At 41.7% G+C, this 26,795-nt stretch overlaps 1 protein-coding gene across 8 annotated transcripts in view; it reads right to left on the bottom strand.

The window, feature by feature from the left end:
• CPQ (carboxypeptidase Q) overlaps positions 1-26,795 on the bottom strand; it is a 192,508-nt gene that overhangs the window by 9,586 nt on the left and 156,127 nt on the right. For 4 of the 8 annotated variants that reach the window (XR_005816634.1, XM_040546594.1, XM_040546595.1 and 1 more), the window contains one exon: positions 22,842-22,998. Coding sequence is in view for 5 of the 8 variants with exons in the window: in XM_040546594.1 (XP_040402528.1) it covers positions 22,842-22,998 (157 nt within the window). In the remaining 3 variants the exon portion in view is untranslated. Of the gene's footprint in view, positions 1-21,110; positions 22,999-26,795 lie in introns of those variants that run through there. The other 4 variants (XM_040546597.1, XM_040546598.1, XR_005816636.1 and 1 more) reach the window with 4 other exon arrangements.

The raw sequence follows: 26,795 nt of genomic DNA, 5'->3' as shown, positions 1-26,795 counted from the left end.
CTATTTTCTCACACTGCTTGAACACCCACGAGGGGTTCCCATGAATGCCTGCCTGCAAGCAGGCAGGGGGTTGCTGATGCCATAATTATCTTGAAATGGCTGCATTGCTTTTTTTTATTGGATTAGCATTAAAAGCCCAAATATGAGCTTTCTGTGGGATGCTTCTGTGTAATTAGATGCTAGAAGACATGTAAATGTATATCTGCCGGGGCAGGAGCTAACTCAATCCGTCATTTATAAGCAAGCAACAGGGTCACTTTGTTGTCCCGGGATTGCACAGTGTCACCAAGCGAGCCCTAAGCTGGGTCTTGGGGCCACCAGTGAGCACAGGTCCATTTAGGGTCACTTATGACAGGGGCTGAACAAAGGATAAATATGCATCTGACAAAAGCCATGCTTGAAAATATGTTTATTGTGTCAGATTTCATGAGCAGTAGCTATTTCTCCATTCAAGCTGAATGATAGCATTCAGCTTGCACACTTACTCATCCTGACAGCTAACAAGATAAACATGTCAGCGTGTGATTTGCCAAATATTTTCCCGTGGAATTCAGGCAGGAGTTGCCAAAGGAGCTGGCTTTTGGCAGGGGATCGCTGCACTCCAGCATACACACACGCAGCATGCATGGCAAGCAAAACACGCACCACCAAATCCACTAGGGATGTTTTCCTGGTGCAATTCTACTCTGCCCACCATGGCACTCTCCTGACCCGTTATAAAGCTCCAGAAATCCTGATTTTGCTGCACAGGATAATTGCACAGGGAAGATCTGCTGTTCCTGCAGGTTTAGCAGGTGCCAGGAGCTGGACAATGTTCATTAGACCTTGGCAGCAGAGGCTTCAAAGGGCAGCGCTGGCAAGTCCCGAATTGGCTTTGCCTTTCATTGCAGGGCAGTTCTTCCCGGAGACTGAGCTGGTGACCTTTATCAGAGCGAGTTTTATTTACAGATTGGGAAATGGCAGAATGTCCTTTAAGATGAAAGAAATCAAAACACAAGAGAAAAGAAAGATTTTGCAGGAGCAAAAGCTCTGACAGGAGATCTGTTTGGAGAAGTCTGTATAAACAGAACTGTTGGGCTGATATCTCATATTTTAGCCACAGCTCTTTGGAGCCTTTAGCTTGATAATGAAGGGACTTTTAGGCTTTGGACTCCCCAGTGCATCTGTCTTTTAATAATAATGCAGCTATTTCCTCACACACTTTCAGCTGACTACAGTGCACTTGTCCCATCTGCTTGGTTTTGTGTTCCCTCTCTGCTCTGTTACCAGCAGGTAACACTCACCGCCTCAGTATTTTTTACCTTGAAGACACTCAGAAGTGTTTTGCAGACTCCTGGCCTCTTCCAGGTGTCTATTCCCACCTATGAATGAAGACTGATTTCTCCATTGCTAATAAGGGCCTTTGTGTGAAGAACAGAAACATCTCACAGCACAAGGCATGCCAGGGAGCCAACCAGGACCTTGACAGCCCGGCTCATTGCCCCAAATCCCCTTTGCAACCCAAACTGTGCCCTAGGTCTCCAACCTGGAAGCTGGGCGCTGCAATGCTGCAGTTCCCAGTGAAACCCAGGGGAAGAGCCCACTGCTCTCCCCAGCCAGTGTTGGGGATGCTCAGGAGAGCAGGCTCCCCTCCTCCGCATCCCTCAGGATGTCAGCATGAGGCTAGTGGCAAAGGCTGAGAGGGCTCCAGAAAAGCCCAGAAAAAAGTGTGATATAAGGAGACCTCTTTCTTTACCTGGCTGTGCTAGAGCAAGAGGTTTTCCTCTCCTGAGCTGCCTCCGATAGACAGCACTGGGCTGGTGGGAAAGCCCCTGACTTTCCCTTTCATGCCATACCCTCACAGCAACTCGCTACGTTTTAAGCTGAATCTACTGCACCAAAACTTTTACTTAAAGATATTTAAGTAGCAGCACACAACTCTGTGTTATACCAAAGGTGACAAGGGTAAATTATGATTCACTTAAAGCTCAACTCTTCTCAAGATGCAAATCTCCTATAAGTGCTGCTGCTGGTCAACAACGGATTCACCTTTCAGGCACCCCACAGACATGGAGCCATCCATATTAATCACGTAACAGTGAAGGTTCCTGCCATCCTATAAACATGAAATAAAGATACTTTGCATTTCTACAAGTTCTACATGACTTGAGCCTGATAACTCAACTGGGAGGTGTCCCCCATTAAGGCAGACAGGAATTCAGGTCAACCAGTTGTCCGTGGCCACACAGGAGAGAATGGAGCAGAGGTGAACAGGGGATTCCTGGCCACCAGGCTGAGCTCTCCACCTATGTCTCCCTCCACCTCCAATGGACCATCCATACTGAGAAAATATCAGATATCTGGGTGCTAAAGTGCTGGGTGAAATAAGAATGTGGGCAGTCCATAAGGATCTCCTATTTCCCAGTGTTAGTTAGTTTGTTTTTGCTTAGCTTGCTTCTGAAATACTTCGTCAGCACTTTAGTGGAAGTCACTTTTCAAAAGAGCTCACCCTCCGCAGCACTTGTGACAGTCCTAAAAAGAAACACTGCTCTGATTCCTTGCTTGTACGGCTTCCCTCCAACCCATGCTGTGTCCCACCCAACAGCTCAAGTTCTCGCCACCCTACCCCAAAGCCACGTCCCCACCCTGACCCGTCTTTGCTGTGGCTGCACAGTAAGAATGCCCCTGCAGTGTCCCAGAGGCCAAACCCAACACATTGTCTTCACCGTGCTCTTGAGGGTATCGTGACAGAGTCTGCCCTTTTGGCTTTCCCTTTGCAGACTGCCTGCAGGAAACATGCTCCCTCCACTACCACACGGAGGCCCAGGTGATGCTCCCTCCACAGAAGTGATGTGTGAGCTACTACATTGTGGTCACAGCTACAAATCAGAAGATGCTGGAATTGGCTAGCTCAGCAAGGCTGCCCACCATCTTCTGGTTTTGACTGATTTGCCAGAAGACAGCATATGAAAAGACTGCAGCAACAGCTAGGTTTGCTCATGGACCATTCTTCTGGCTGTACTGGCATCTCTGACTCTTATTTCTCCATCCTGGCCTCACCTCCCTACTTCTTGGACCAACTTAAAGGCTGATAAACCACAGTGATGTGCATGAGTGCAGTCCCACGCAACCAGAAAAATGTCGTCTTATCTCAAAATAAGGTACTGGTTAGCCTGGTCTTCAGTCCGTATTTGAAATCTAGTTCAGAACATGTGGTTTCATCTCCAAACACCACATTTGCTCCTCTCTGTTGGACAGAATGGCCTCTATGGGTAGCAGTACTTTTTTGGATAGTGGACGTACCCTTGCTCTACTCCAGCCCTCCTGTTTCTGACCACTGGTGGTCATGATGGGGAGAGAGAGGTTTCTCCCATCTCCTCCCGGGTCTTGGCTAGAGCAGAGTGAAGACTAAAGCCTTAAGCATTGTCTTTGTCCATAAGACCTTCAGGTTGTGCTTCTGCTGCATCCAGTTGAAACCAAAGCTCCGAGGGATGACTGAGCCCCTCAGGCCCTGTCTCGGACCAGCCATAAGGCCAACCTCAGCAGAAAACTGTCACAGGTCCAGGAACTCAAACAACGGAAACACATTGGAATATAGGCAAAGGCAACAGACTTCCCTGTGTGTTTTTAGATGTGGATCTTGGATTTGGAGGCAGGTTTGGGGCTTGCTGGTGCCTGGAAGGGTCAGCATGGGCACATCACATCCTCACTTGGGTATGGTCTGGCTGAGGCCTTTAGGAACAATCCCCCTTCATGAATTTCTTCTGCTCCAGTATTTCTTTACAAGGCATCCACATCTCAGAGCAGCTGAAGGCTCTGCCTCTGCTGGTGGTGGTGGGACCAGCCTTTTAGGGACAGAGAGGTTGTGCCCGGTTCCTTTGCAGAGGATGGGAAGGCAGCTTGTGTCCCTTCCCTGTGTCTTCCATAGGATAAATCAACACTCTGGCTTTTCCTTTGATCCACTGGTATTTCTGAAGGAATTTACACAGCCTTTAATGTGGGCTGTTAAACAGCAAAGGGTTATAAACGGAGGCCACACTTTACCAGAAATCAATAAGTTGCAATGGAAATACTCTGTGCTGTGTGCAAAGGGTCCAGACCGCCAGAAAAAACAGCCTTGAATTATTTTGTGCCAGCATGGGCTTGGTCCAAGCTGGGGGTAGAGACATTCAGCTCCAGGACAGTGCAGAGGGCTGCTTGATCAGAGAGGGACCCTCAGGGAGAGAAGGGAGGGAAAGAAGAGGAGAGGCTGTATTTTGGGACCCGGTATTTCAACTGGTCATCATAGATGATGAACTGGATATTGGGCAAAGGTAATAGGAATAGCCTGAAGTTTGTGACTGCTCCAGCTCTGAAGAATCAGCAATATGCTCAGACTCCACGCGGCTGGGAGAGGCAGGCAGAGATGCAGCTGGTAATTACAGACTGCAAACAGGCAGCACGAGATGACAAACAGGGAAAAGTTTAGCCTATCATGTAGCAACTCAAATCACAGCTCTAAATATGACTGAAATCCAGCTTAAAATGCAGAGATTTGCTGCAACTCTAAGTCCACCTGTGTTTAATCTGTTGTATTATATTTATAATTTCACCATAGCATAATTTAATGCTAGGCTGTGTATTGGTATTTCAAAATACTGTCAAAAGGTTGAGCTGAATAAAGGAAAAAAAAAAAAAAACAGATAGTGGACAATTTCAAAGAAACATAACATCCGAAAAGAAAACACCACAAACCAATACATATATAAAAGAATTTTGAAAATGAATTTGTAAGTTTTCTCCTGAACTCATTAGAATAGATAATATCTGAGGAGTCTTACCTTTGAACTATCCCTTCTATATCCTCATTGTTTGAAAAGTTGGTGAGAGGGGAATAAGACCTCAGAATCTCATAGCCCAGAGACCTACTCTGCCAATTGCAAAGGAGAAGAAAGATGGGGAGAAAAAATGAAGAAATAAAAACCATTTAAGTCTCAAATCTGGAAATACCTAAGTGATTATTTGTGATGATTCTCTTTCCTTTCCAAACTTCAGAAGGAAATGAATTCTTTCCATAAATGTCACTCCTTCTTTGGGGAAAAAAGATGATTCATGCAGAAAATTTCCGCCAGGTCCGGTTGTAACATCTTTGCTATTTTAAGTGGCATGTAATCAAACCGCATTCTTATATCCATTTATAGATATTTATGTCATACAAAGAATGCAACCTTGAACTCAGCCATTCACATACAAGAATATGAGTTGATATCAGGTTAATTTATTTTACATCATCTTGTAGGAATATTTCATTAACAGAGATGATTAAAAAAGTAGTGTCTTGACAAATAAAAAGGAAATCGGTTGTGGAGATCCTGCTGAAATTACATACTGAAAATGTTTCATATGGATGTAAAGTAATACAGCCCAGGAAGAGAAGATGATGAAGCTCTACAATGCATGAAAATGGAGCTATTTTGCAGGAAAGGCATTCCACAGCAATTTCTCTTTATAGGCATGTACTGTGCAAGCCAGGAAGTACACACTGTGAAGCTTGCACTGCAATTTTTTTTCCACCCATCATTCCCCAAACAGTGTTCAAATCAACGGCATTTCAGATTTCTAATCAGTATTCTTTGTGCAACTACTTAGAAACAAAGCAAACAAACAAACAAAAGCAACAACAACAAAACGTTAAAAAAAATAATCATAAAAACTAACAAAACAACCACCACCACCAAAACTGTCAGTGGATGTTTTAATGTATGTTTAATTATAGAGTTGCAGTTTTAAATCCCAGGGCCTGATGCTAAGGTTGGACTGTGCTCCCATTGAAGTTAATGAAATGTTTGTCTAAGTAAAAAAAAAAACAGGGAGGCTAGAAGCAAATTCGAAACTTAGCTGAGATCGTATCTGGCTATTCACAGGTATGGCCAATAGTATACGCAATCTGTATAAGGGCTTGCCTTATACAGCAAGTACACAAAACACAGGTCCAGTATGATCATTTGAGTTTAAAAGTTTTTCTCTTGCTTACACAACTTCAGTGCCGCTAGGACTGGATTTTCTGTATGGCATTTACATGCACATACACAGACTTACTGTGCTAGAGATCTCTAAGTTTTAATGGTGACTCATAGGTATCTAAATTAATTATTGCTTATCATAATAATTAGGACCTGCAGGCCTACTCTAATTTTGAATGAAGGTGTGGGAAGGAGATGAAAGTTTATTGTTTCAAATTATTTTATTTTTCAGTGCATTATGGTAGGAGAGATTTGAAAAGACAGGAAGACTGGGTCAATTCAGCTGAGGTTTTTGTTACACTCCCTAATGCGATTAATATGTCAGTGCTGTGAAAAACAAACGACAACAACAAATGCTGTCAGAAATTCCTGGAACAAAATTATTGTCTGTAACATGGTCCTAGCTGATCAGTGCATGCATAGAATCATAGAAGCACAGAACCACAGAATGGTTTGGGTTGGAAGGGACCTTAAAGCCCACCCTGTTCCACCCCCTGCCATGGGCAGGGACACCTCCCACCACACCAGGTTGCCCAAAGCCCCATCCAGTCTGGCCTTGAGCACCTCCAGGGATGGGGCATTCTGTGGGCAACCTGTGCCAGTGCCTCATCACCCTTACAGTGAAGAATCTATTTCTTATATGTAATCTAAATCTCCCCTCTTTCAGTTTAAAGCCATTCCCCCTTGTCCTATCCCTACGCCTCCTGACAAAGAGTCCCTCCCCAGCTTTCCTGTAGGCCCCCTTTAGGCACTGGAAGGCCGCTGTAAGGTCTCCCTGGAGCCTTCTCTTCTCCAGGCTGAACAACCCCAGCTCCCTCAGCCTGTCTGCATAGGAGAGGTGCTCCAGCCCCTTGGTCATCTTCATGGCCTCCTCAGGACTCTCTCCAACAGATCCATGTCCTTGTGTTGGGGGCCCCAGAGCTGAATGCAGGCTCCAGGTGGGGTCTCACAAGAGCAGAGCAGAGGGGGACAATCACCTCCCTCGCCCTGCTGGCCACGCTGCTTTTGGTGCAGCCCAGGATACGGTTGGCTTTCTGGGCTGCAAGCACACATTGATGGCTCATGTTGAGCTTCTCATCCGCCACCACCCCCAGGTCCTTCTCCTCAGGGCTGCTCTCAACCCATTCTCTGCCCAGCCTGTATTTGTGCTTGGGATTGCCCCGGCCCAGATGCAGGACCTCGCACTCGGCCTTGTTGAACCTCACGAGGCTCACACAGGCCCACCTCTCAGGCCTGCCCAGGTCCCTCTGGATGGCAGCCCTTCCCTCCGGCATGTCAACTGCACCACACAGCTTGGTGTCATGGACAAACTTGCTGAAGGTGCACTCAATTTCTCTGTCCACGTCACCAACACTTCCAGAGCATACAAAAAGAAATTTGGAGTTTGCGATGAGAACGTGGGCTCTTGGCAGGTGACTGGATAAAGGCTCACTGCCTCTGTTTTCTTCCAGGAACTTCTATTGCTGTGGAAAACTTCTCTGCAGGTGGAAGAGCTGCCCACTCTCCTTCACCAGCATCCTTCATTTCCCAGATTTGACCTATGCCCAACACAGAGGACACTTCTTGACCTGAGCCCAGCAAAACGAGCAGCCTGGGCTCTCCCCAGCTGGGAATCCTTTCCCAGGGCAGCCATGGGCACTCCTGACAGGGAAATAAACCATCAGCAGTGAAACAAAAGTATCCATTCTGAACTCCAAATCCCAAACACTGGGCCTTAACACACTACAGATCCATTTACTTAATTATAACTAATACTGCTTGTTCCTCCTTTAAAGAATTCAACATTCATTTGAGAGTCACCACCTAGATTCATGTGCATATGTAAAATGTCACATCTTCTAGAGATCACCAATAAGATCTGCCTTTATTTCCAACCACTGCACAGGCCAAAATTTTGCAGCATGTTCAGTTACTTCTCAGATTAGTTATTTACTTGAGAATCGTGATTAGGAGCTGATAATGCAATATTTCTTAGATGATCCAGTGAGATGTGGGCCTCCTGCTGTGAAGAACAGAAAAGCTGCGTGAAGGGGTCTGCTCTATTCCTTCTCCAAAGGACTGCAGAAGAAACTGGAAGAAGTCAAATTTCTGTGATTTCTACAGCATCTGCTAGGAGCAAGTAAAATAAAAATAAAAGATCAAGGACTTATTTTTATTAAACACAGCTAATCACCTTGCACTGCAGCCTGGTTTTCACTTGGATGTCCATTATATCTCTGACACAAGAAAAAGTCAAATGCAGAAGGCAGAAGGAAAATCCTCTCCTTCTCATCTGTATATGAAAAACAACAACAACAACAACAAAAACACAAATGTAGTCTGGGTGCAGCTGAGCTCAGGGATGCTGCTGAAGGCTCTGTGTGGTGCATAGCTTCTTCCTGCTCACATGGGGAGGAATGAAGACCCTGGCTCTATTTATCCCCAAAGCAGGAGTCTGTAGCTTGGGGAATTACCTGAACTAGACAAATAAACTCTGTTCTGGCTCTTCTTTTATGCTTCTTTTCACAATGCCTCTCCCTACTACTTTCCTCTTCCAAGAACTTCTCGGTATATTTTCTACACTGCCTTTTACACATGGAAAAAAGTTTACTAGGCCAATCAAAGCAGCTGCTGCCTACATTCAACTAACTCCTTCCTATATGTGAATAAATAAAAGGGTAGACCTACTCTGATGTTCTTACAAAAGAACTAAAAAAAACTTTTTTTTTTTTTTTAAATGCATTTAAATTAAACCAACCTGTGCAATCAATAACTTCTAGAATTGCATGGTCTGATTTTTGTCAGGCTTTACCTCCCTCCATATAGGTACCAGTGACTTTAAGTCAGGAATGTGTCTCTAAATATCTTCCTTGTGCATCTAATAAGCTTTATCACAGGACAGAAAACATGATAGTCTTTGCAATATGCATTTGCAAGCAAGCTCTCTATTTTATGTTTAATACACCTGATGTAAGAACACTCCACATCTTACAGCATCATCTAACAAACAGAGGGTACTTTTGTACTTTGCTGTATATTTCATTAACATTGAAACTGCTAACATTCCCTTTACCAGTGTTGGAAAGGAAGCAATGCCAAGGAATATCTTTCAGACTACAAACGGGTAGACTGGGATGGTGGCTGTGCCTCACCCACCGGTCTGTCACCGTGCTGACACGGGTTATCTCAGGACTTGTGGAAAGACCCACTGCTGTTCCTACACCTCCATGTGGAGCCAAAGCAGCTGCTCGCCTATTGGGAAAGCAAATCCCATGGCCAGAAGCCAGCAAACTCCTATTCTCCAGCCCTGGTGTGTTACAGCTGTAGCCTGTTTCAGAAACTGCACAGGCGATGGTAGCCCTCACTTGTGGTCCTTTCAAAGGACCAGGAGCCAATGCCAGGGACCGTTTGGGATTGCTTCAGGGCTGGCCAGCCAAAGGCACCATTAACCTACAATTGCTTTTCAAGTAAGTAGAAAATCTTGGGTAAACATGGATTTCAGTTACAAATGGCTGCTTCCAGCCATTCAGCTGGAAGGGTCAGCCGACACCACTAAATGGATACGGTTCACTCAGATATTGATTTTGGAGATATTAGTGTGATCTTGAACCACTTTCTACAACTCTGTGTAAGGGTAGGCATTACAGTACATTAGTGCAAGATGACTGTGGAGAAGGCCCAGCAACTGAGGTGTTTGAATTTGGCAGTGAGTGGAGCTAGCCTGGCTCTGTGCATTCAAGATCTGCAACTGGCTTTACTAAAATGTCAGCTCTAAATACTCCATAAAATACATTATAGGTTCTCCTCGACAAAACCCGAAATCACAATGATTGTAACTGGCTTTGTGCCTTCACATTTTTTTATCAGGTTTCCCAAGTCTCCTATGTTTTTACACAGAACTAGGTCTATATATAGCAACAACCTAAATTCACTGAGGAACTTACTTTTTCCACCACATCTTCACCATGAAGCCAAGAGAAACAGCAGTTTTATAACTGAGTTTCCTTTGAGAGTATGGGGTTTCTTCAGACTTGAGACTCAGAGGAAAATACAATACAGAAAGCTGTGCTCAGTGTCCAACTTAGTGGAAGTTCCCTCTGTCTGAGGAGCAACACATGCCAGTCACTGGCTTGCAAGCTGTAACGCTGATCCTTCCTGAGCCCTAGTGCCATGCCAAATCTAAGTCCCAGCATGGAGCACGTGTTTATATTCAAGTCTCAAGGGACAGGCTTTCCTCTGGTTGTTTTCATAGACTCAGAGACTCACAGAATGGTTTGGGTTGGAAGGGACCTCAAAGCCCACCCAGTTCCAACCCCCTGCCATGGGCAGGGACACCTCCCACCACACCAGGTTGCCCAAAGCCCCATCCAGCCTGGCCTTGAGCACCTCCAGGGATGAGGCATCCACAGCTTCTCTGGGCAACTTCTCTGTGTTTTTTATTAATTAATTAATTTATTTATTTTTGTTGTTGTTGTTTCCCCAAAGACACAGTCAGGATTAAAGGGATGTTCGCTGCCTATCACCATCCAAACCCAAAGGAAGCAACATGGAAAAAAAAAATGAAAAAAAAAACTCTAAAAATTAAATTTCAAGAGCTTTTCTAGTTGTAATGAGACGTTTCTACATTGTACCAGAACACCACGAAGCTGCATCAGTACATGACAGTTAATACAAGTGCCCAGAAAGCACCACTGGAAGATGGGGATGGAGAGGAGTCTCTTGATGTAAACAGCTTGAACCACAGAGACTGCCTGGGTTTGAGGGTAAATAGGTAGCTGTGCGAACGAAGAAAGAAAAATATTTTAAAGCCTTAAAATATAGCTGGGTTTTGTTTTTGTTGCATTAAAATCTTGTTTGCTTTGAGGTCTTGTTGGGCTTTCGTAGCTAGGTCTAGGGGGAGAGGTGGGAAATAAAAGACTTTAAGCGACACAATGAAAAACAGTATACAGCACTCACGGTAGGGTTGGCCTTTGTGCCAGCAACAGTCTTTTCATTTCACAAAGCACAAAGGAAGATAGCAGCGAGTTTTCTCAAAACAAAACAAAACTCCATCTATCTCTCTGCAGCCAGTCAAGAAGAGAATGCAACTTTTTGTGAAATGTTGCCAAAATGATACAGCCACTTTGAGGGAATGATTTTCAGTTTCTCGTGAAAGCTCTTGTTTTGCACAAATTAGACTGTTGTAACACTTTGCTTCGCAGAAGTTTTGATCTTTTACCTCAGACACAAAGCGCCCAGGATGCAAATGCTTGAATTCTTGCAAGCACCCTAGCTTGCATTATATTACTCCTGTCTTAATGACTTTACGTCGGCTCCCAGGAAAGTCATGTATTGATTCTGAAGTTCTCTTCATTAACTGCCATTAAGAAACTTTCAGAGGACTTGCTACATCATAGCTCTCTGATCTTCTTTCTATTTATTAACCACACTATTCTTTAAAATGCAAATCAGCTGGCTATTTAATTTGAGCTAAATTATGAATCCTTAAAACACGAAAGAGAGATTTGCTGTAAGATACATCATCAGAAAAATTCAGTAGTGAGAAAATGTGCACCTTCCTTTTATCTCCCACAACCACACCTTTCTCCTGCCACGAAACGTGTCACTTCATCTGTGCAGTATCTTTTGCTTCACCCATGATCAAAAATGTGCAATCATTTTTTTCTTTCTAAAGATTAAAGTGTAAAAACAATCTTTGATGCACTCTTATTCCTGTTGTTTACACTGAAGTATTAGATAGCAACCTACAGTCCTACCTAAAGCCCTTTGGGGGGAAGGGATGCAAGTCTGGACATTTCAGAGTCTCCTCTATAAAGACAGGTGAGCCAGAAATGCCCTTTGGATTTCTCAAGCCTGCTCTGGATGTGTTATTGAGATATTGAATTTTCAGTGACATACTGAAGGCAAATAGCACAGCGATATGACGGCCGAAGAGCACTGCCCCCATGATCCATGCATCAGTTTTCCTTCCACCTGTTATCCTCCTGCTGCTGCTGAAATCCCACGAAGGCAGCTGACCTCAGAGAGCTGGAGAAGCAGCAAAACAGTTGGGCTTTTCTCCCTTTCTTTCTTCAATTAAGAATCACTGCGTGCAATATAAATAAATCATCAACATCTGCAGTCGCACGAACTCCATTTTCTCCTAGATGACCAATCAAAGGGCAGATTTTTTATGCCTGAAGATTCTGCAAGCACATTGACCACCAGTGTTATCCCACTGGTCAGTTACAAGCTCCAAAGAAGTTTGCAGAGAAGATTCATTGCAAAGAAAACTTGCTCAGGGGAAATAGTGGGAAGCCCATCAATTTCAAACTTTAAAGTAAACCTTGACAAAAGACTCAGAACTGACTGCATGAAACAATCCTCTGTGAAAGGAAAAAGAAAGATGAAAAGCCCTGCTACAGCAATATTACACACTGCAGTTTCCAACCACAACTTCGTACAAGAGTTCTGGCACCAAGGGTTGTTGTTTCCAATTTCCCTTGAACCAGAATCCTAATAAAAGCGCACCAAGATCAGCTGATTTTCACCTACTTGGGTGATGAACAGTAACGAACCCATCACTTATACACTTCTTCCATCCAGCTGGCTTAGGTCTGCTTAAAGCTGCTTTAAACTTCCAAGCCTGCCATCAGCCAGCCCAAGTCTTGGTCCTATAACAACATCTGAGGCAACTGGAGTGTTTCCTGGATTCAAACTTCTAACTTCTTATGTAGTTGCACTAAAAGTAGGCATTTTGGTCTTCAGTTTCCTCTTTATTTTTTCCAGCTCATGGAACAGTTGAGTGCCTCAGGTATGATAGTGCTATGTTACTGTACGTGGGCGCATTACGAATTTCTCATCTTCCCACTTGCACTTCTTGGCATTTTACTTTATACATCGCATTTCCCTAAAGATGTTGAGGTATTTTTCCACACTAAATGCAAGACATAAATACGGTGTTCATTCCTTCTCTTTGTCATATGACATTAAATTGGTTTTGGTGGTCGTTGCTGGCAAACTGATGTGGTTTCTGAAATCTGGAGCCTGACTCCAGTTTAGAGGGGAGCAGCATCTCAGATCCATTGTACGTAATTGCTGGTTCAACTTTATTCCCCAAAACTTTTTGATTACCTGACTGCCTGCAGGAGGAATAAATTCTCCTCATGCTGCTTTGTTTTTTGGCTGTGTGAATTGTGAATATGCACATTGCTAGTGACACAAATTGAAATTGACTTTTAATGAAAGCATTTGGAAAAAGGTATTTGAGGCCGTGAAGTCGTTTTGAATTTTAGTTTCACCTAAAGTACAAAGAGCAGTTTTATATAACTAAGTTCTGTTGTAATTTCCTTTAGCAAAGTGATGCAGTTAATACCATGTATCAAATCTGGAGCCAGGGGTTGGCAGGTGAAAAAGCAAGTAATTGATGTATTCAGGAGCTTGAAAACAGAGTTATCAGTAAACAGTCTTCTTAAGCCACTGGCATTACTTCAAATTCTCACTTTAATTTATACCCTGAGAAGCCTTCAGTGTCATTAATTGTATCTACTAAGGAAATGGAAAGGAAAGTAAAAGAATTTGTAATAAAACTGAACATAGAGGGAAATCCTCTGACATTTCACTAACTTGTAATACTTTATGAGGGATGACTCCTAATTATTTGTACTGAAGGCTCCGTAACCACATGAACAGAAGCAGCATACGTGAGTTTTGTGTGGATTTTTGTCCAGAATAATGCAGAAGGGTGGAACCTAACTCTCATTTTTGGAAACAGCCAAACAACCAACACTTCAATTTTGGAATACATTCCCTCTTTACAGGCTCATGGTATTACTACGCATGATGATTTTTGTACTAAACGTTTCTATTTTTTCCTCTTGATGCTACTTTCTTGAAGTCTCTGCTCAGGTCTTTGAAGGGAAAGGTCTACAATTTCACATGCAGAGGATCCAATTTTTTAACCAACAGAAAACACAACTCCAAGGTTTCATCTGTTTTGAGGTCAAAAAAACCCACAAAATTCTGATATGTTTTCCATTCCAAACTATGAATCAGTCGCAGTGAAGTCAGGCCACAATGGTATTTAGATTCTAGCCAAGCTGTTATTGTCTAGTTGCAAAGTTAACTCACCTATGGACCCTAATTACGTGATGCCAAAACCTCAGCTGCTTTCAGGTTATGACCAAAGATAAAGGATTCCTCATTTGAACAAACAGTGTTCCATGCTTTTGATAGCATCCAGTCTAGGAAATAGACCTTTTTTGGTTTTATTTTTCACAGATTAAATCCACACAGGAGACGTACCTGTAAGGTGTGCCAAGACCACCCAGCAAGATGGTTACCGAGTCAGGATTAGGGCTTGGGAGTTCCTGCTTTATTGTCGTATGTTAAAACCACCAGACTGAGCTGATCCAAAGGAAAAAAAGTGGCCAGAAAGCAGATTTTTACAGCATGGCAGTAAATTTGGAGCTTGTTAGAATGCTGGGGATTAATGGCAACAGAAAGATTTTTGTAGAAATCACAATAACTTTGGGAAAACTGCTTTCCCTGCTACAGTGCAGAACACCCAATACCATCTGTGCACATTTGCAAATATTTTAAAAGAAATTCCTACTGACGTGACCAATGCTTATCTGAAGCTTCTGTCTTCATTTCTTCATATTTTTAGTCAGTGTAAATCAAAAGAACTCTGGGAATTCTTCCTACAGTTATTTTAAACTGTGCTGACGTTTTTTTTTCTTTTTTTTTTTTTCTACAGAGGAATCTAAAATTGATAACTTAAAAAAAAACAGGTCTTAATTTCATTTTGCTATTTTACAACTAACAGAGATCTCCCAAAGCTCTAGCCGGTCACTATAACATTTCTGCAGATAGTGCAAAACTCCAAAACTTCTGTTTTAAAGGATCATAAACACCGTGCAATAAACAACGTTAGTACATTTGCAACCCCTCTGATGTTTGCCAAATCCTGATGTCTTGTATAATCTCACACCTCAAACAGATTTAGAAGTACTGCAGCAGCAACTCTAAGACTAACCATGGCAGAAACACAGAGCAGTAAGGTTTTCCCCATCCATCACGTCACAGATGAGGATGGGAGGGATAAAGTTTTCGTTGACACCTAATAAAGCACACACAGCAAATGTTTACTCAGTTCTTCTGCTTTGAAGATACCGTCAAGCACTCCACTGACAGCCATTTCTGTTCCTGCTTGTTTAGACACAGTCCTGAAACGCAGAGATATGGAACATGAAAAGTATTCGACTTTGATTTCACAGTGTGATGACAATGTTATATATTACAAATCCATTGCGATTCCAAGTTTAAGACACATACAAGACACATGCTGCAGTTTGAACTATAATTCAGGCTATTTGTGAGGGAAAAAAAAAAAAAAGAGCCTGTGACCCCAAGCTCTTCCTGAACTTCAACCATTTGGAGTGGAAAAAAAAATATATATATATATACATATATATGTATATTTTCACCTACACACAGTCACCAAGCTTGGAAACTCTCCTCTCATTTCAGTGCCATGGATGCAACAGACCTCTGCACCCAGGGGCTGAGCGGAGTCTCTGTGGTGATCCCGCATTAGCTGTGTGGAAGGAGCTTGGGGTCAACCAATCTTCAGTCCTCTTTTCTCTACGTGAGGCCTGGGGTGATCGCCCTTACCATGGGATATGGGGCAACCACCCAGGCTGACACAAGTGGCTGAGCTATCAACGGCTGGTTTATTATTTATAACACAAAGACCCGGTGTCGGGCACAGCTGTATCACTCTTTTCTTGCAAAACATTCCCAGCAAATGCCTGTGGTCCTCACCCCATAAATTCAAGCTTCCACAGTACTTATAGCCAGGAATATAGCACACGCAGTGTGTTATCAAACACGTAGGGGATGGAGAAATCTGGAACCACCCAGCCTCCTGCGGAGCAGCCCCTGCTGATACCAACACACACTGCTGGGAGTTTGATCGACAGACAAGTAGATGCAGATTTGCTCTAATTTGTCCTTTGAGTTCAAGTGAATGCTCAGTGTGACACATCTGAAAGGGGATTTTAATCAAAAGCCTAGACTTCCTTCTATCAAGTCCAGTCCCTTCTATCAACTTGCCAAATGAATCCTCTCTTTATAATTAGAAATTTATTTCTCTTAATAAACAGTCTCATTTTTACAACGTTGATAGGTTGCTGTTTAATGCATACGGTACTTACACAGAGTTTACTGAAATATTTTATCTTATACGTATGGAAACACTACTCTTTATGAGATGAACAAAGACAGGTTTCAGCAACTTCACATGCCAAGAACTAAGGTCAGCTTTTAAACAAGCTAAAGGTATTTGTACATAAAAATGCATTTTCATCATTTTATGAAGAACTAACAAGACAAAATTTTAAGGTAATTAATTCTACTGCTCATACGTAGCCTTCCAATAAGCTTCCCTTACAGCCAAAAGGACCCCTGCACGGAGGGAGAGTAATATTAAAGCCAGGCTCCGTTCCCAGCAGAGCTATATCCTGTTTACCATGCCAAAAAGGGCATATAGGAATTCACAACTAGTGTGCATTTGCTTCTCGACATTTCATGGTTGAGGTTCAGGCTACATTATAAAGACAAAATAAATACTGTGCAGAGCTCAGCATTGAGAATCCCTGCTGAAGAGAAGCATGCACTTCCCTGTAGATATTTATAGCCTCCTCTGCTTCTACGAGGAGCAATTTGGAGGGGTAGAGCAGTCAACATTTTATTTCCATTCAGAAACTATGCAGTGATTTATGCTTGTTAAACTCTGCATGGTTAAATGTCCCATGACTCGCTTTCTAGTAATTCCTTTTATTAAACTCAACTTACTGATGAGCTAAAGCTTGATAATAGGCACAGAAATAACAGCATGGCAATTTTATTTAAAAATGTAGATATTTTGTTATCTGCTTTTAAGCAATCTTCAGCCTCTCTACATTGTATATGATACTAAAAGCCTTGATACTTTTCTGTCCTAGTGATAGAAATTTAAAGCAAAATCAAACATGACAACTTGAAGTATAAAAGAACCGGGAAGGTTGATTTTAAGTACAGGCAATAAGATACAAATTCTCTGCGGCTGTACCACTGACATAACACACCCAGAAAAGGCAGGGGTAGAGATGATTTAGGGTAAGTAAAATATTGAATAATCATATTCACAAAACTGAAGTCAAAAAATTCCAGAAATTATAACACAAGTCACAAAGAACCACAGTGAAATCACATTTTCAAAGACTCCTAAATATCCAGTCCATTCACAAGACTTTTTGTATTTATCAAGATACATGCAAGTACTTTTATCTCAGCTCCAAATAAGACTAAAGACTATAGTTGCCACTCTCTTAACCCAGATTTTTATTTTATTGTATTTTTTTTTGGCAAATTCTGCAGGCAAGATAAATACTTTGATAAAAAGCAGAAATGAAGATGTAACCTTCAGGATAAGAAAGCTTCCCTGTATTATGCATAGAGAGGGAAAGGGGTGTTGCTATGTTTGAATAGCTTTTAAGGTTCATATAAAGGGTGTAGACCTCCTTATCTTCCTTCCAGAAGTTAGTAACTTTTTCAGATGATGGAAAACATAAAAATAACTTTCTCATCTCTCTCTCTTGAATTTGTGTACTGACTCAAAAACATCATTTTTGCGCAAAATTTTACACCTCAGCTTCAAAATGATCTCAGTATAAAAAGAGAGTGACATCTCATTTACAGGCAGTACGCTTTGGGTAATGTAGGAACTTCTGTACCCTAAACTTAGCTTTAGGACTGATTGCCTGTGTGGTTTTGGGGTAAAAAAAAAAAAAAAAAAAAGGACTTCCTCTCTTTTCCTCTTTTCCCATTGAAAAAGGCTTCCCACAATAATACTGAAAAATCGCCAGTAGTCTGCAGTGACTGGGAAGGAGACTTGGTCTGTGTGTGACAGTGCACAGCTGTGAAATGAAATATATAAATAGTACTATGTGTGTAATGGACACACACACAATTGTCCCACGTCCTTCCTGGATGCAAAGTGCCATTGCTTTAAAACAGATACACGTAATGACCACTTTCTATTTCGAAATACCATTATCAGGAATGTTTCTTATTGTTTGTCATGACAAATAGCAGATGCAAATAGCAATGCAAATGCAAATAATACAAGTAATGTATATGCAAATAGTAACTCCTAAAACACACACATTTTACAGATGAATTCTCACGTGGCTAAACATCCCTTATGTCTTATTCTTGTCTTCCAATGGGACCTCAACTCTGCTATGAACTTGCATTTTACATTCATCGTGAATTTTAATACTGGGTTGTTAATTCAGGCTACCCCAAGCATGAGAGAATAGGAGAAACATCACTGCTACCATTGACCACTGAATCTGAGGCAGGTTCAGGTAGCGCTTCTCAGCTCACCCAGCACAGCAGAGTAAAAACCAGTACTTGAAGCCATTGTCCCTGCCTCTGTGTTATCTTGCTCTAATTTTTGTGGTCTCTCCTCTGGAGCTTCCCTCTTTAGTTTCCATACAAAGCTCTGCCTGCCAGTACCGTAGCCAGTGATAAGGGCAAGTGGTGGCCCTGATGGAGCTCTCACCAACGTGCTCTTCAGAGTCATCTCAACTGTACCTTGCAGTTCTTGAGCCCCAAGGCATAAAATATGCAGATTTTCTCAGTCAGTCAGTCATTCCTAGTGTCCGTACCACTGTACAGACACTGAGAAAGACAGAGTGAAAGACCAAAAAGCCTTGGAAAAGAAAAATGTAACATAAATAAAGGAGGCTGGTCTGTCCTGAAGTGAAATCAAACTGCGAGCCAAAAACAGAGCTGGATATTAAGTTGTCACGGAGGTCCCTGCTCCAAGGGCAAAGCAGATTAATAAGAAAGGAGGTGCCTTAAGGCCTCCATCAGGTGCTAGCCGAATATATTTATGAAACAACTGTGATTACGTATCACAGTTCTGTAGCTGGCCAAACCTTCATAGAAAGGGGCTGGAGCTTCCAGAAGTAACTGCACAAAATATTACTCCTTTCTATCATACATGATCCAGCTCTCATATCATTTAGTCGAAAAGAGAAGAAACAAAGTCAAGAAGCTTCTCTTCCAGAAAGTCTTGAATTTTCCCATTCGAGAGTAAGCTGCAATGCATGCATCATTAATTTCTATGCAGAAAACATTGTTCTCTTCAACCAGCAATTAGTGGTAACATTTCTATCCTGTGCAGTGATGAGATTTTTATGCTAATCATTACACAGCAGTAAATTAATCATTTGGGCACATTTAGATGGTATGTATATTTCATGAGACAGATATAGATATCAAGATCAGCTTGATATTTACTCATGGTAAATGAAAGTGTCTCAAATTGTCATGGGGAAGCATACTAACTAAATATGCAGCCAGCGATGTTTGCAGTGTAACAGCAGAAGAACAGCTTCATCTCTTGGCCCAAAGAAATAACTCCCTTCCTTTGGTTTTAATTATTTTAAGAGAGGTAAAACTCTTGTGGGATCATATAAAACTAAATCATTCAAATAGTGGCAGTGAAACTCTGATAATGTCTTGACACACGAAGGACAAAAGCAGCAACTTTGTTCCCAATCCTATATTTTTTCTTTTATTACTGGCAAAATTACCTACGTTACTTTATGCAGTATTGAAAAGAGACTTTTCATCAGCATTTGTGCTATAGTCTGATCGGGTAAATGAATTATGTATCTGACTCGTCCCTCTGTAACTGTGTCTGAAAGCTTTGAGTTGTAGCAGAAAGGAAGCCTACCCAGGGGCCTCCCTTCTTCTCACCAGATGCAAGAGATTTGTAATACCTTCAGGAAGATGTTTATTTGAAATTTAAATTTTTTGACACATATTTAAATACTACTGCTCTTTTTTCAGCTCTAAGCTCACAGACCTTTGCAGGCAAAAAGCAATCTAGTCCAAAGCTGACAGCATTTTATTTTATCAGAGGGAAACATACACATGGTCTCTTTATCTTAGAACGACGTCAAAATACTTACCAAAAGCAAAAATTTATGACAGGTGACCCTGACAATGATATATACATAATATTCTCAACTACTATTTTCTCAGCTGAAGTAAGACAACCAGGTTACTCAAAGATGAGAGGTGGCGTACAAGTGGAAGGGAAAGTTATGTTGGTATACCTGTATCACTTAAGAAGTTCTTTAAATTGAAAATTGATCAACTTATATATGTTTAATTGCCAGAAATTGATACAGCAGAGTTGCTTCACTGAGCAGGGATAATGATGAGCCATTGCACAGCAGGTACAAAAACCCACTGGGAAAGGAAAGAAATTTATTAACATCCCTCCATTTATGGAAATTTTTGAACAGGCAAGGTTATCAGGAGAGCACTGTGAACAGCCAAAATTTAAGATCTGAGACTACTGCAGGTCAGACCAAATAGAAGAGGTGAATCAAAAAGACCATGTCTTATTTTAATCAAAACCAGATTTTATAAGGAAAAAAAAATGTTTCAGAAAAATCAAATTCAGAAATAAAAGTTACTATATATATATAATATGCATATATTATATGTATATAATACACATATATTTTATATATCAAAGTTAATTTCAGTTAATATAAAAATAAGATTGTAATCTTGATTCTTGATATATATATATATTTTTTTTTTCAAAATCTGCCCTGTATGTATCTGAAGTTGCTGTGAAGGTTAAATTTTCTTCGGGGGCACTATGGTTTTAATTTTTATGGCCTATCTTATTTAACCTATGAGCCAACAAGCACGTCTTGGGACGTATTTTGGAGTCAACGTGCATACAGCATCATTGTTCTTCACTCCAGAGGGCATTCCTGACTCCCAAGATGCTCTGCCTGACTTAAGGCAATTAAGGATTTCCTTCAACAATGGAGAAAAACACAAATAAACCCTGTTTTCAGGTGAGCACAGGTGAAGACTCGTAACAATAAATTTAACTTCACTGAAAACCCTTCTGAACCTCTGATGTAGACAGCAGCATACCTTGAGGAAAAAGGATGCAGAAGAGAGTTGATGTATTCTATGAAGGTCAAAAGGCTGGATTCAGAGACAGTTGAGGGCATGTCAGCAGTGAGCATCACTAGCTTTGCTCTTGCCAGACAAGTAAGGAAAAATGAACACACACACACGACATGCCTTGAAAGCACAGGACATTTTTGCCAACTTTATTTCAATACTGTTTCTTCAAAAAGAAATAGCAGAGTATCTTAGGCAGCTTTTATGTTCCTGAAATGATTTGGAGGGAAAATCGAAATATTTAATAAATGTGATGTAAAACCGCTATTAGGGGGTTTATCATGGTAAACAGGTATCACAGTTATTAATTCCATAAAAATGAATGGCCTATCACTAAGCTATTGCTCTAATACAGAACTGATCAACAGCACATGAGATTGCCTGCCATTTGGTTTAATACTGTGCGTTGTTTTGTTACATCCGTTGTTTTGCATTGATTATATTGCAGCAGTTAGTCACATCAGCAAGTCTGCTTGTTGTAAAATTTAAAACCACAAACAAGCACCATGTCACAAAGAAATTAGAAGAAATCATATGCTCTAAAATGTTCCCCAACACCAGTCTTTATCTGCTTTACAGAAACTTCCAAAACTCTGAATATAAAACATCTTTCAGCAGGAAGGCAAAACAAACAAAACAAAGCAAAAACAAAGCAAAACCAAACCAACCAAACTAACAAAGAAAACAACAACAAACCAAACAAAACCAAACCACAGGGTAGAATATAATAATCAGATTCCCAGGTTCACTCCTCCTTAAAAGTGCCCATGTACCAGCGTCCTCTTGCCTAAATTCCAGCAGGGAAGAGCTTCCCAGCAAAGAGAGAGGGGCAGCTCTGTGAATGGCTTCAGCAGCATGAACCAAAATCTGCTCTTACACTTCATTTGGACATCAGTTGGCAAGTAGTGAAGGCCACAAATCACAGCTGTGATGGCTGTCTCTGAAACAACAAGGCATTTCAGAGAAAAACTGCCACGCACAATTCTCTGCATGTCACTACTGTGAGTTTTCCATCAGAAAGAAAAGGACAGGCACAGATTTCCATGGGGAGGTGACCAAAGAAACACAGGAGCTGCTGCTGTCTGGAGAGCTGGAAATCCCGTTATTGACTTTCTATCCTCTAGGTCCTGGTTTATCCGAGCCTTGCATGAAGATCTTTATTAAGATTCAGCAGTAGGGGCTGACTGAGCTATCTAAAGCCATACCATTTTACCAGTTTGACAATTAACTGACCATTTTACTATATATTACCATTAGAACAGCCAAGGTGGCATCCCTGCGCATGCCAGGGAAGGGTTGGCACTAGATCATCTTCAAGATCCCTTCCAACCCAAGCCATTTAATGATTCTATGATCAATTTGTCCTAGAGCCTGAAAAATACAGCATTGCCTTAAAAGAGTAAGTAGAAAAGGCTGTTTTGTTAATAGAATATCATATGAATGCACAGATTGAAAGGCAGAAAATTAACTCATAAACATGTTCACTAACTCAATACAATAATTATTCTGATGCAATGAATTTATTTCCTTACATTTTTTCCTGCTGCACAGGATCAGTTTGTACAGAAATGTATATTTTACTATGACAGAGAGGCATCATACTTTCATCGAAAATTTAAAAAGTACTTAAAAAATAAACTTGAATGGAAAATCACAAATGGAAAACATTAAAGCAGCAAAAAGAATCAGGAATGTGTAAAGGAGTATGCAACTTTGAGGGAAACAGATATAATAATGTGCAAAATCAGGGTGAAAAAAAGGAATTTCCTACAGCTGTAGACCACATGCATTAGTGGACTCACAACCTTTACTGAAGAACAGAAATCTTCTTTCTTGCTGTTTTATTACCTTGGCAACATCTCTTCCATGTCAGCAATTACATAGGAGACAACAGTCCAAACAGCAGCACAGAGATTCATCTGGTTTGGATCCTGAACTGTCATCGTGTCCCCTTGAGAATGATGAAACCAGAAGTATTTACTGAGGTCATCACGCAAGCTGGCACCTACGGAGAAAAATGGGCAATATTCCATTATAGGAATACAAATATTTAAAGAGGAATATAAACTTGAATCCATTCCTGCACTGTTTATTATTGAATCCACATGCAACTCCATATAATAACTGTGAGGAGCCATGGCATGTGCCATTTGTAGGTTTTAGGTTAATTGACTTGAGGGAGCACGAGGCAGCAAAAATTCACACCGGGGAAAAGCTGCACTTCCCTGAGAGGCTTGTTTCCTCAGTAACAGTACACATCCATTTTCCTCTACGATTACCAGAGTCCAACCAGGAAAATCCATGCAATAACCCCCACGTGGCGGCACTTCCTTCTGTTCTTACTCCCGCAGAAACCGAGTCTTTAGTTGTGAGAAGTAATATCAATATTTATGCCTGCTCAGATGGCTAGTGACTGCTTCGTTATGAATCCTTTCCTTGCTGCGATCCATGCTGAGGAAAGCTTTTGGAATTTGCTTTTACTTTTGAGCCTCAGTTCGTGACGATGCTGTGCTGTTTCACTGCAGCTTTCCAGATAGCCCGAGGTCAGCCGGGCCTACCTTCCAGCAGCTGTCAGGAGCCCTTGTCAAACAGAGGCAAGGCAAGTTGGGTGAAAGCACAGTTCTTCCTCGTCAGGAACAGCTGCCTCACCCTGGGGCCCACAGGCACAGAAAGGACTGAGCTGCCTCAAGCTGTGTGGGCTCAGGCAGCACAAATAAAGCCTCAAAGTAGACCGAAGGCAAGAGAAGCAGAAGCTGCTGCCCCACCAGAGGCTGCAGCAGAGATGCTGGTGTGGTATTTGTGCTTTTCATTCTGGCCAATCTCCTGGTCCAACCTCCTATGCCCCTCTTTGACTTCCTTTCTCATTCCAGTTCCTTTGAGTTCATTATCTCTGCCTCTTCTTTGTGGTTTTATCACAGACTGCCAGGGTGGCTGAGACTGGCAGGACCCTCTGGAGCCACCCGGTGCCACCCGCGCCCAAGCAGGGACACCCAGAGCAGGGTGCCCAGCACCACGTCCAGGCGGCTTCTGAAGGGCTCCAAGGAGGAGACCCCACAGCCTCTGGGCAGCCTGTGCCAGGGCTCCGTCACCCGCACAGCACAGAAGTGCTCCTGGTGCTCAGGGGGAGCCTCCTGGGGGCCAGTTTGTGCCCAGGGCCTCCTGTCCTGGCACTGGGCACCACCAGACACAGCCTGGATCCGTCCTCCCTGCACCCCCCCCCTCAGGGATTTACAGACAGTGATGAGATCCCCTGAGCCTCCTCTTCTCCAGGCTGAGCAGTCCCAGCTCTCAGCCTCTCCTCAAAAGAGAGCTGCTCCAGGCCCTTCATCATCTTCATGGCCCTTTGGTGGACTCTCCGTGTCTCACATAACAAAGAGCCCATTACTGGACACAGCTTCCATCCTTCCATTTTATCAGCTTCCATCTGCTTTGTTTTTCTCTCAACAACCCTCCCATCCTAACAGAACTCCACACAAAATTTTGAAAATGTGCTATTTGCCAACACCACTCTGATTCAATGCTTGTAACTCCTATGTATCGATTCATTTACTCAACAAGCTGATCAGGGCTAGAAGGTCCACAGCTCTCTGTGTGGGAAGCACCTAGCACAGAAGATCCCTACTCCCTGGTTAGTCGTGGAACTGAGAAAACAAATTCTGATACAAGCTCAAGAGTAAGAGCTATAGGCTCCAGTCAGAAATACAGACTGAGATTACTCCTACTCTGTCAAGTAATACAGAAAAAAACAGGATTGTTTGATTATAAAGATGAAATAAATAAATCATTCATATAAATAAATAAATATTCATATATTTATTTACATGGAGTAGAAAATCAGCATCAGATGATGAGGGCTTTGATAAATTCACGTGTGTTTGTAAGACTTACTATTATGATCCTTATTGGTTTCACTGAGACGCCTGAAGCCTTTGAAGAGAATGAAACCAACATTTCTCACAGCATAACCATACATTCCTACAACACATATGTTTTGATTGCTCACATAGTCATTCTGGACACAGTCCAGCTCTCACTACGCAATTACTGCCATGATGGGAACTGACCTGGACTGCTTCTTTCACTGCTATGTTAGGGCAAAAGAAAAGAAAGGTAACAAACACATTTTATAAGTCCATCCCATATGGAATGAAGATCCCTTCATAAGAGAGAAAGACCAAATGCTGCAGCATATGGTTATACAGTTTGTGATTTCATTTTAAGAGTCTCTTCTTGCTCTTAAGAGACTTGTTTGCCACTGACTTGAACCAATGCAATCCCACTGAAGTCACCGGGTTGGTTACAGGTGCTGAAATATGTTCCAATAATTTTAGCATTGAATTTATGTCAACTCATACTCACTTTTAAAATTTTATTCTGAATTCTTTTAAATATATACAACCATAAAGTAATTGAACTATGATAAATTCTTTAACTGATGGAATTCTGCCCTACAGATGCATTATGAGTTAAGTCACTGAGGAAAATCCATTATAGTTTTTGAACATTATTATAAGACTTAGGGTAAAAATTTGTTGTCTGGAATTTGTAGTAGACATTCCACTAATCATAGTAATTATGGACTTGTTTTTTCTCTGTGAATGGTACAAGGATCAATACCCTTCCCTTTGTAATGTTTAACTCCCCAAAATGCTGAAATGGATTTGTTTCTCTAAATTGATTTAAAAATCAGAAAATGATCTAACTTTGACACCAGCAATTACTGTGTAAGAACTCTGGCAGAAGGATTTGTCAGGGAGTGTGTGAGCAGTGTGTGAGCAGAGAAAATATTGAAGGGTTCCGAAACTGGCCACATTGTTTCTTCGATGTCTTAGGCTATCATTTGAGTCACTGACCTGTAAACATCTTATGAGACTAATGAAAAGACCCCACAAAAGTAGTTTTATCCTATGTAATCAGAAACAAAAGTGAAAATCTATACTCTTAGCTTTGAATACAAGAGAAGCTTACAGGCGAGCACCTCACACAAGCCTCTAGACATGATACATCCTCAGGCACAGGTATAACTGCAAGCAATTTTCATATCTCCTACTCCAAACTTGAGGCTCCTCTGTACTAATGTGAGTTGCCAGAAGATATTTATGGCTTCCAGAGGTCGCCAGGCTGTGGGAAGATGCTGAATATTGCCCCTTCACCAGCAAATGCATCCAGGACTGAGATGAACCTGTGCAGATGACTGTGAGGAGGGAAGTTCTGAGATACTCTGCAGACTGCAGTCATGTCGAATTACCTAAATAAAGTCAGCAGGATGCTACAGCCCTTTTTCTAAAACACTAACAAAAGAAAAAAATGCTTCGAATATAAACAGTCATCCTACAGAATTTAGGAGAAAGGGAGAGAAGAATTCTGCATAATGTTTCAGACAGTAAGATTTCAACATAGATCAGCTGGCTGACCATACTGGATCCCACATAGCCACTATATTATTAACCTTTCTCAAACAAAGTCTATCTGGAAGCCGAATTTGCCAATTCCAGAAGTTTTAAACACAGTGAGAAATCAGAAAAAAAAATCTAGATACAAAGTTCAAAACTCCATTTGCCAACTCTTTTGCTTTTTCACCTAAATGATTTAAGTTTTTGTTGTTGCTGTTACTGTTTAGATGGTGACATTTCCCTCAGGAACAACAGATAGTAACAAATGGAGCTTTATTTTTGCAAGCTGCATAAGCTAGCAGTCAAGTAAAACAGATGAGTAGCCATGCCTCATAAATCTGCCAATAAATTATTCACCCATCTCCATGCTAGCCACCTACAAAGTGAATGGCATACAGCCTTACGAGAG

This window comes from Cygnus olor, chromosome 2, assembly GCF_009769625.2.
Source record: "Cygnus olor isolate bCygOlo1 chromosome 2, bCygOlo1.pri.v2, whole genome shotgun sequence".
Taxonomy (NCBI): Eukaryota; Metazoa; Chordata; class Aves; order Anseriformes; family Anatidae; genus Cygnus; species Cygnus olor.
The sequence above is the reverse complement of the archived record's forward strand: the minus strand, read 5'-3'. Positions and strand labels throughout refer to the sequence as shown.